The sequence below is a fragment of the Tubulanus polymorphus genome, chromosome 7 (assembly GCF_964204645.1).
Source record: "Tubulanus polymorphus chromosome 7, tnTubPoly1.2, whole genome shotgun sequence".
NCBI classification, from domain to species: domain Eukaryota; kingdom Metazoa; phylum Nemertea; class Palaeonemertea; order Tubulaniformes; family Tubulanidae; genus Tubulanus; species Tubulanus polymorphus.
This window is the reverse complement of record NC_134031.1, coordinates 1,305,133-1,317,029: the sequence shown is the minus strand read 5'-3', so window position 1 is coordinate 1,317,029 and position 11,897 is coordinate 1,305,133. Positions and strand designations below refer to the sequence as shown.

The following is an 11,897-nucleotide window of genomic DNA, read 5'->3' as shown; positions in this document are numbered from 1 at the left end:
GTTGTTAGCCGAAACGTCGCTCCTCAAATACAATCATTCTGATATAGAATTTTTCAATCTTGTCTTCGTTATTGTGGGATTTCTCTCGTTATCATCATACACGGATATTGTGTATCTTCTCGTCTAATATTATAAATAGTATGTTGTAATAACGTTTGTTCTGTTTTCAAATGCTTTTATTTTCTGGTTTTTTACTAATTAATTGTGAATATTGTTTCTCCAACGAGGAAATTGTGGAGGTGTAATAATTATTCGTTTTCTTATTTGGTACCAACCTCCTTTCCTACTGTGGCATGCGAGTGTTTCAGACTGTGGCATGCGATTGTTTACTACTGTGGCATGCGAGTGTTTCGTACTGTGGCATGCGAGTAATACAAATACTTTTCAAAACAGATTTTTCATACTTGATTTGGCGATAACTTGCGTTTTAGGCGTTTCATTCTATCAAAATTGAATCATGAAAAAAGGGAATTCCGTTTTCAAAGAGTTTTAAGCCGCTTTCAATGGGAATATTTCGTGACAGCTATCGTTTTTATTATCGTAAAAGCGGCAGCGTAGTAATAACTCACGTGCCAAAGAAAGAATTGGAGTGTGATCATCTGAAGGTCGCCTCCGCCTCAGTGGTATAACCTGCCCCCTCGCATACTCATCTGTAAATGGAATTGACGTCAGATCACTTAGCGCTTGTTGCATGCCGCTTTTGCCTTGTTTATGAAAAACTGCCTAATTTCATCACCCGTTAAAAGATAAATGTAGAAATTGATGGCTTTATTAACGATATATATAGTAGTCAATATAGTCGACACGAAAAAACTGACCGCATAGGAAAAAATACCGTACAATGCTGCAACTATCAAATTAGGAAACGTTAGTATAACAAAGCAGACACTCACTGAAATCACAACAATTGTAGCTTTTCTATTTGATATTTCTTTCTTGTTGCTGTCACCGAAAGATCGAGATTTTCGTAAAGTTATCACTAGAATTAAATTCAGTATGAAAATAAGCGCATTGGGTATGAAAATAGTGATCACTGGCCCGACTGTGTAGTATACGACTCCCCAGTACATGGGGAGGTAGCAGTAATTTCCTGTTTCATCGTAATTTACGTGGACGAGTAGGTAAATAGAAACAGCTGAAATCGATATGAATAGGACGAACATAACTTTACGTGAAAATGACGGTGTCGCAATTCTCCTCGCCGCAAATGGCCAAACGACAATAGACAAACGCTCTGCGCTGATAAAGATCACTAACCATGAACTTATCGTATCCACAACTGCGAAAAAAAATTCATATATTCTACACGTTGCAGAGTTGTAACATCGAAGTAAAATGTTTGGATGAGACACGTAATTAACGAAAGGTAAAGTGTAACCTACCAGAGTTAAAGTATCAAAGACAGAAAGCGCTGCTAAATATTGAGCGTATGAAAACACACGGAATTTCTTACTTGTCATCACTAGAAAACTACAAACATTTCCGATTATCCCGAAAAAGGCGATGATTGGTAAAGTTTTAATTTGCATATCACGCAGTTGTTCCGTGCTAACGCGAGGTAACTGTGCAAGGTTTGAGGTATAATAAAGAAAAAAATGCCGAGATGAGTGATTCATGTCCAAGGTGCATCAGTCTCCTTTCAGAAGGCGCGAAATCAATTCAAATCATGGACTGAATGAATGCGCGCTTTACGAAGTGAAGTAAATCAACTTCTGCTTTTGTGACTGCGCTCTAATTCAGTAGCTGTGTTACTTGCTATACCATCCGCTTTTATTTTGCAGATTATTACGAATTCCAAGTTCCACTGTCGATTCATTCCTTCACGCGTTTATACTTCCATTCATCAAAATGAATTAATAGAACATAAATTCTACAAGAAACTCTTATCCGTGTAAACTGTGGATGAATGAATTAAAGTCTCACAATAGAATTCTATATATGATGAAATTTATCAAAATGAAAGTACAAGTCTTCGACTGTTGACGAACCACACATCGTCAGGTGGAACGACCACAGAAAGAGAAGTGACAAAACGTATAAACTCACAGATGTGTGTCAGAACTAAAATAAACAGAACTAGGAATAAAAACAATTAGGGGTAGCGCAGAAACCACAAGATTCCGAACAAATACCGAAACATCTTCAGGATTCTGAAGTTCCTGATTCTGGATTGGTCATTGAGATCGGAATTACATTGTGACTAATCAGGCAATTGCTCTTTAAAATACAAATTAGATTGAACGATTTTGTTTAATAGGTCAACATATTTTATTTATACACGATTATGAAATACATTCATTTGGCAACTACACAATATACTACACTAGATCCGTATATCCCACGATTGACGTCACAGCTCGTCATATTGGCGCCAAGAATACGTGACCCTAACTGAAGTAAAGTCATAGTTAAACGGCCAATATGACGCAATAGGTGTGACGTCAATGAAGAACTTTATAACAACGATTCATACATAACGATGAGATCAGTTAAAACAAAATGAGGCAATTTTACATAATTTGTCTTTAAAGCTTATTGGTCATATATAAAAGATAATCTGTATAAAACAATCAATCGAACTCCTGCAGAGATTCAGAAAGCGATATGAATAATCTATTACATCAATTCAGAGATAAAACATCATGAAAATTACCAAAATACCAAAACTTGATGCTATTAGGGGCGGATGCAGAAATCTGAGTTAAGAGGGGCAGTATTTACCCAGATATATATTTTTCATATTTCAATTAAAATGCATTAATAAAACTTTGTGAGTAACTTACAGTAATTTCCGGCTGGCGCCGAAACTATAATCGATAAAGATTTGATATGTGGTTATTTTTAATATCATTGTTTCCACTATCGGAAGATTTTCAAACAAGGAGCAGTGATCCCTAAAACCCTATCCCTTGGATCCGACCCTGAAACATCAAATCACCAAGTCAATTCATATCAGAAACCGATTGTATAAAAATACTTTCAACCTGAAAATACCATAAAGAATTAGGTGTAATACAATCATAAAAACCGCAATACCGACGACCATTCCGGTGGTCGTTTTAGGATTATTCCAATCGAGAACTCCCGGGTACAAAACATTTCTCTCCGGATCAAAGCTCCAAAAAATGGCACTAAACATTACATAAATAAGCCCATAACTGACTGGATATATGAAATGAAGTAACCTTACAGGATATGCAGCGAGTAGAATTTCTAGAAAAACTATTACCGAATTCATGATGTGTACGTTGATATCCCTAACGCTCGGGGCTTGTTGGCCTGTAGGAAACAGCAATGCATAATAGACTGTTGTGACCATAATCGCCGCAACCGAACATATCGAATACAGTAACCAATCTAGTTTGAAATTCCACGGAATGGTATGAGATGAGACGATGTCTACTTCGCTTCCGTCAACGGTTCGTTCCGGGGTTGAACAACTTGATTCAGCCATTTCTAAACTAAATGGATCGGATTCATCGCGCGGTCGACGAAAACAGCTTCGTTTCTCGCGTAGAACACGACAACTGGAATTGATGAACGCCAACAGAAGATGTAGAGCTAATATCAGGAACGACCACGTCGTCAAAGTTATCATAAAGTAGAGCGATTTGGATAAAGAGTAAACAAACCAACCAAACACATACGCACTCACAAGGAATCGATATATCAGGAAAATAATTGGAGGCAAATTCCACTGAAAAACGAAAAATCATTCATTTCATAATGAAAGTGAGACACACATAATACAGTCGAACCTCGTTTATAAGGATGATCTCCAGCATATCTTAACTAAGATATTTATATCAATCAAGATTTGGGATAAAACGAAACATGTTTAATACAACAATTTCATTTTTGGCCACAAGATTCGTATTAGCGACTTTCCACTGTTTATACAGTTTATCACTTTACCACAAGGACACGCACCTGAGAAAGATAAAAATAGTCATCTCGAAAATATCCAAAACCGAAATTACGGCACCGAAATTCTTGTTTGAATGTCGTTGACATGATGTTCTGTGGATCGTATCAGCACAAATATTCGATGTAAATATTCTCCTGAAATGCAAGCATCAATAAAAATCCATTTCAACTAATTCATCGCCTATGGATGAGGTTTCGTTATTGTATTTCTTGCGTAATTCAGTTTTATCAGTGTTAGTCTTTTAAAACTTATGAAATTCTAATGAGTCTTATAAAAAATCTTCAAAACTTAACTGGTTTTTCCAAACCTAACGCAAATCTCGTGGAGTATTTTTAACTGGCAAACTCTTGCTTCAAGATGCATTGAGCGTCACAAAATATCTATAAGCAAGAAAAAGGTATAATTCGCCCTTACGTATCTGCGTTAGTCGAGCAATATAGAAATATTTCGACTAACAACTTAAGGTCCCCGCTAGCATTTCACTTACCAGTTGGTGTGTCCCAAAAATGTAGTAACTGGCCTATTACGAATTTAATCGAAGTGTGGAATAACAGGTAGAAATTCAAAAAGTACCATCAACCTTCTGTCAATTTTAAAGTAATGTTCAACGTATATAACACCAAGACAGTATGCTCCTTGTTCTACGTACGTGCATCGCTAAGAGCAGAGGTATGCCTATATAGGTTGAGGATGTGTACCTGCTCCTTAGCGTACGCCTACGAGACCATACTTTTCAAGATCCTTTCTGTCGCTTTTGTGTTAGAGTAAACTGCAATTTTTTTTTCTAATAAAATGCAACGAAAATTTCATGAATTTCTAAGTGCAAGCATAACCTATATATACCCACTGTTATACTCATGAAAGTTGATGAAATCTCTCCAGTCGCTTTATGAGTCGAAATATAACATCCAAATCGTAATGTCAGATTTTGCTGTTTGGAAACGACACTTTTACTTATTCAGGAAATCTAAAAATGATTTTAGATACTGCTAAATCCATGGAAGCGAACCTGTATTCTATATATAACCTTTACTAATTTTGATCTATATAAACCTTTACTCATTTTGGATGTAAGTACGGTTATTTTCTGTGCGTACTCTTCTGTCTGCGATTAACCCGACATTTCTTTCTTTTTTTCTCACTCAGTTTTTGATTTGATCTGTCTTATGAAATTGTACACCATTTAGCTTAGCGAACCGCATTTCTACAAGTTAACAATAAACAATATATCAAAGTTTATATAAACAAAGAAATAGAATATTTAAACAACGAATTTTTTCATCATCTCATCAATATGGCTTCTGTTAAGGCCATTCCCAGAGCATGCAATATTATTAGAACTAATTGTAATTAGATCGTATTTCCAAATCTATCGATCTCTATCCAAACACAAATACGCTATTGTGATTGTATAGATCTTTCGAAAGCTTTTGATACTCCAGATCTGAAAATGATAATGCTCGAAGATCCCTCAAAAAGAAACTCAAACACTCTGGGATAAGAGGAACCTATGACGTCAGATCGCTTTGCGCTTGTGGCATGCCGCTTTTGCCTTGTTTATGAAAAACTGCCTAATTTCATCACCCGTTAAAAGATAAATGTAGAAATTGATGGCTTTGTTAACGATATATATTGTAGTCATCATAGTCGACACGAAAAAACCTGACTCATATGCAAAAACAACGTACAAAGTTATATCTGCCATATTAGGAAACGTTAAAATAATAAAACAGACACACACTGAAATCACAACAATTGTAGCTTTTCTATTTGATATTTCTTTTTTGTTGCTGTCACCGAAAGATCGAGATTTCCGTAAAGTTATCACTAGAATTAAATTCAGTATGAAGATAAGCGCATTCGGTATGAAAATAGTGACGATAGGCCCGACTGTGTAGTATACGGCTCCCCAATATCTGGGGATATAGCAACGATTTCTAATTTTATCGTGACCAGCGTGAACGAGTAGAAAAATGAAAACGACTGAAATCAATATGAATAGGACGAACATAACTTTACGTGAAAATGACGGTGTCGCAATTCTCCTCGCCGCAAATGGCCAAACGACAATAGACAAACGCTCTGCGCTGATAACGATCACTAACCATGAACTTATCGTATCCACAACTGCGAAAAAATATTCATATACTTTACACGTTATGGCAGGGTTGTAGAAATGAAGTAAAATGTTTGGGTAAGATACGTAATTAAGGAAAGGTAAAGTGTAACCTACCAGAGTTAAAGTATCAAAAACAGAAAGCGCTGCTAAATATTGAGCGTATGAAAACACACGGAATTTCTTACTTGTCATCACTAGAAAACTACAAACATTTCCGATTATCCCGAAAAAGGCGATGATCGGTAAAGTTATAGTTTGCATATCACGCAGTTGTTTCGTTCCGTAACGAGGCGCCGATTGGGCAAGACTTGCGGTATAATAAAGTACAATCGGCAGAGATGAATGATTCATGTCCGAGTTGCATCTCTCCCTTCAGAAGCCGCGATATCAAATCAAATGCTGTGTGATACAACTTGATGAGCTGATGAATGTTGTAATGTGCTTAAGAAAGTGAAGTAAATCAATGGTTTCGTTTGTGAATGCTCTAATACACTAAATGAGTAGCTGCGTTAATTTTCTACAAAGATTCCAAATTCCAAATTCTACTGTCGATTTCTTTTATTCGCGATTCATACTTCTATTCGTCAAGATGCATGCAACATGAATATATGACTTGGCCTGTAAAGTATTGCGCAACAGCTTGTTCTTCGAGATTCTGCATTTTCCCTTTAATGATGCGGGATTGAGACTTTTGCCTTTACCCGCGGGTCGATTTCAACTTGACTTGAGAGCGTATTATTTGCCCTAGCTCAGTAATGCATTACGCAAAACCGAGAAAAAGAACAAATCAACAACGCGAGAGACAATTGATGGTGAATGGATAAAAACAATATCATTGACCAGCCACTGTACCCCTGTATCATAGAAAATGAATCAGTTGGTCAGTGGACCAATACATTATCAACTGTGAAAGTTCCTATGCTCAACAAGTATAAACCAAAACGAAAGAAATGATTTCTTGTATGTCACGTAAAAAGAAATGAAAAATAGTTACATCACATTCAATGTTTTAAACCTTGAATTACAAATTCGATTTTTCCACCTCATTCTTATCGTGCTCTCAACTTCGTATGAGGTTACACAGCTGGGGTTAAATTATTGATAGATCCAGGGAAATGTTCTTGTTCTCATTACACTTTCCTGATAGGTCCAAGGTGTTCATTCATGAACGACATAACCAAAGCATTTTCTAGATAATTTCCGGTTCACATCTAGTATCGCCACCTAGTGATATATTTTTACGCATTGATGCCATTTCTACGAACACGGAACATTGCCTTTTGGCGAGATGGCCGCCCATACCCGCAATCAAAAGGAAGGATTGAAGTAATCTTACGGTCCTCGGCATCGGTGATCAACCAAATTGACGTCAGATCGCTTTGCGCTTGTTGCATGCCGCTTTTGCTTTGATTATAATAAACTGTCTGATTTCATCGCCCGTCAAAAGATATATGTAAAAATTGATGGCTTTGTTTGCGGCATATAAAGTAGTTATCATAGTCGACACGAAAGTGCTGACCACATATGAAAACACGATGTATAACGTTACAACTGTCATATTAGGAAACGTTAAAATAATATAACAGACACACACTGAAATCACAACAATTGTAGCTTTTCTATTTGATATTTCTTTTTTGTTGCTGTCACCGAAAGATCGAGATTTCCGTAAAGTTATCACTAGAATAAAGTTCAGTATGAAGATAAGCGCATTCGGTATGAAAATAGTGATCATTGGCCCGACTGTAAAGTATATGACTCCCCAATACATGGGGATGTAGCAGTAATTTCCCATTTCATCGTAATTTACGTGGACGAGTAGGTAAATAGAAACAGCTGAAATCAATATAAATAGGACGAACATAACTTTACGTGTAAATGACGGTGTCGCAATTCTCCTCGCCGCAAATGGCCAAACGACGATAGACAAACGTTCTGCGCTGATAACGATCACTAACCATGAACTTATCGTATCTACAACTACGAAAAAATATTCATACATTCTACACGTTGCAGAGTTGTTGAATTGAAGTAAAATGTTTGGATGAGACACGTAATTCACGGAAGGTAAAGTGTAACCTACCAGAGTTAAAGTATCAAAAACAGAAAGCGCTGCTAAATATTGAGCGTATGAAAACACGCGGAATTTCTTACTTGTCATCACTAGAAAACTACAAACATTTCCGATTATTCCGAAAAAGGCGATGATTAATAAAGTTGTAGTTTGTATGTCACGCATTTGTTCCGTGCTATACCGAGAAAACAAGGCAAGACTTGTATGATAAAGGAAAACCTGCGGAGACGAGTTATTATTCATATCCAAGGTGTATCTTCCCTCCCATCAGAAGAAGGCGCGCGATATCGCATCAAATTTTGTGTAATCTACAACTTGATGAGAGGATGGATATTATATTGAGCTTTGCACGAAGTGAAGTAAATTATGTTACCTTTTGCATGAATGCGCCCATTGAATTCGTGCGTCGAATTAGTTGGTGCGATTCGTGCTTTCGTTCTTCAAGAAGAATGCATCGTAAATTCACGACACGCGCCTTGAAGCAATTGCACAACTTGTTCTCCAATTTAGAAGTCGAATTAAAAAATTCAATCTTGAATGAATTGAAGTCTCGCAATAGAATGGTTTTATATGATAAAACTTATCAAAATGAAACTACAAAGTTTTGGCTGTAGACGAACTACGGCCGTCATAAGGTGGAATGTGACCAGAAACAGAAGTGACGGAGGAACCCACAGGAGCCGAGTATCAGAGAACAGAACTTGCAATAAAACCACAAAATTCCAAACAAATACCGAAAGACCTTGTTCTTCAGGATTCTGCAGTTCCTGATTCGGAATTGGTCATTACTCTCAGTAAAATGTCCCTCCCCTTTCTCTGTGGGTACTACGTATGGTCAGTTCGATTACCGGACAACATAATCTTCTAGTGTCCAGTTTTCAAAGTCCAACCCTCTGCGGAGTTTAAACTGTTGTTGCAATCTTCAACGTCATGTTTATGAACGCCGCATCACGTGGTCACATGCCGGGAATATCAGGACCAGGCAGCGAATGTGATACCCAAACCTCCTTCGACACAAATTCAATGGGGGTAAGAATTACATGATGACCAATCAGACAATTCCTCTATTAAATACAAATCAGATTTAACACTTTCACCACGATGTTATTTAATAATAGGTCTACATATTTCATTTATACACTATTATGAAATACATTCATTTGACAACACCTACGTACACAACTGGCTACTAAGTGATGTCACAGCTCGTCATATTGGCCGTGGCCCTAACTGAAGTAAAGTCACGGATATACGGCCAATGCAAAAGTAGACTGCAAACATTTTCTAATACAGCGCAACAAAAACTTTATGAGTCAAAATATACCATCCAAATGTGAGATTTTTCTGTTTGGAAACGACAGTTTTATTTATTCAGTGAATAATAATTTTAAATGCTGCTAAATGCAAAGAAGCCTGTATTAAACTTTTAGGATATAAATAGTAATGTAAGTCAAAAAATTTATATTAACCAAAAAGCATATTCAAACAACGAAGATATTCCTCGCCAATATGGCTTCCGTCAAGGCCATATCACAGAACACGCAATATCAAAACTTGAAGATCGAATTTTCAAATCCATCGATCACAATCCAAACACAAATACACTACACACACTCTCTAGATCTTTCGAATGCTTTTGATACTCTAGATCGCACCTGCTAAAGAAACTCCAGCCCTTCTTCATCACTCATTGAAAACAGACAACATTACGTCAGATCGCATCGCGCTTGTTGCATGTCGCTTTTGCCTTTTTAATGATAAACTGTCTAATTTCATCGCCCGTTAAAAGATATATATAGAAATTGATGGCTTTGTTCACGACATATAAAGTAGTAAGCACACTCACAACGGAGAAACTGACCCTATAGGTAAAAACAACAAATAATGTTACAATTGCCATATTAGGAGAAGTTAAGATTACATAGCAAAAACACAGTGAAATCACAACAATTGTAGCTTTTCTATTTGATATTTCTTTTTTGTTGCTGTCACCGAAAGATCGAGATTTCCGTAAAGTTATCACTAGAGTTAAATTCAGTATGAAAATAAGTGCGTTAGGTATGAAAATAGTGATCATTGGCCCGACTGTGTAGTACAGGAATCCCCAATATACGGAAAGATAGCACACATTATTAATTTCATCGTAATCAGCGTGGACGAGTAGAAAAATAAAAACAGCTGAAATCAATGTGAATAGGACGAACATAACTTTACGTGAAAATGACGGTGTCGCAATTCTCCTCGCCGCAAATGGCCAAACGACAATAGACAAACGCTCTGCGCTGATAACGATCACTAACCACGAACTTATCGTATCTACAACTGCGAAAAGATATTCATATATTCTACACATAACAAGATTATAAAATTGGAGTAAAATGTTTGGGTAGGACGCGTAATTCACGAAAGGTAAAGTGTAACCTATCAGAGTTAAAGTATCAAAGACAGAAAGCGCTGCTAAATATTGAGCGTATGAAAACACACGGAATTTCTTACTTGTCATCACTAGAAAACTACAAACATTTCCGATTATTCCGAAAAAGGCGATGATCGGTAAAGCTATAGTTTGTATATCACGCAGTTGTTCCGCGCCTGAACGAGGTAACTGTGTAAGACTTGCGGTAAAATAAAGGAAAATCTGCCGAGATGAGTGATTCATGTTTCCGATGAATGCGCGCTTTACGAGGTGAAGTAAATCAACGTTTTGCTTTTGTGAATGCGCTCTAATACATTATATTAGTAGCTGCGTCACTTTCTACACGATTTGATTTTATTTTGAATGTAATTTCAAATTCTAATGTCGATTTCTTCTCTTCACGTGTTTATATTTCGTCCGATCCATCACGATGAATAAAACGTAAATTCATGATGCAGAATTTTAAAAAAACCCTCCAATCTCTGAAAACTGTAGATAAATGAATTGAAGTCTCACAATAGAATTTTATATATGATAAAATGTGTCGAAATGAAACCGCTGAATTTCGACTGTTGACGAACTACAGCCGTCATCAGGTGGAATGTGACCAGAAACAGAAGTGACGATGGAACCCACAGGAGCTGAGTATCAGAGAACAGAACTAGGAATAAAAACAACTAGGGGTACCGTAAAAACACTACAAAATTCCAAACAAATATCGAAACATCTTGTTCCTCGGGATTCTGCAGTTCCTGATTCGGTATTGGTCATTACTCTCAGTAGTCTGTCCCTCCCTTACTCCATGCGTACTATGGTCAGTTCGATTACCGGACAACATAATCTTCTAGTCTCAAGTTTTCTAAGTCCAACCCTCTGCGGGGTTTAAACTGTTGGTTTATGAACGCCGCATCACGTGGTCACATTCCCGGAATAACAGGACCAGGCAGCGAATGTGATACCCAAACCTCCTTCCATACAATTTTGGGATGAGAATAACGATGACGATAATGATGACCAATCAGACAATTCCTCTATAAAATACAAATCAGATTTAACACGCTCACCACGATTTTATTTAATAGGCCACCATATTTCATTTATACACTATCATGAAATACATTCATCGTCATATTGGCCGTGGCCCTAACTGTAGTAAAGTCACGGATATACGGCCAATGTAAGAGTAGACTGCAAAACTGTTCTAATACAGTTCCAATACAAGCATAATCCTCGTAAAACCACTGTTTGAAACATCCTCATGAAACTTTCCGAAATCTCTCCAGTCGCAGATAATTACTTTATGAGCCGAAATATAACATCCAAATCATAATATCAGATTTTACAGTTTGGAAACGAAAGT

At 36.9% G+C, this 11,897-nt stretch overlaps 1 protein-coding gene across 1 annotated transcript; it reads right to left on the bottom strand.

Annotated features, from left to right (window-relative positions):
- Positions 1-2,947: 2,947 nt before the first annotated feature.
- On the bottom strand, positions 2,948-3,700 carry LOC141908428 (protein rolling stone-like; the record flags this gene model as incomplete). The annotated part of the gene is made up of 1 exon (XM_074798477.1): positions 2,948-3,700. A coding segment is annotated over one exon (753 nt), but the record flags the coding sequence as incomplete, so codon positions are not given.
- Between the last annotated feature and the right edge of the window lie 8,197 nt (positions 3,701-11,897).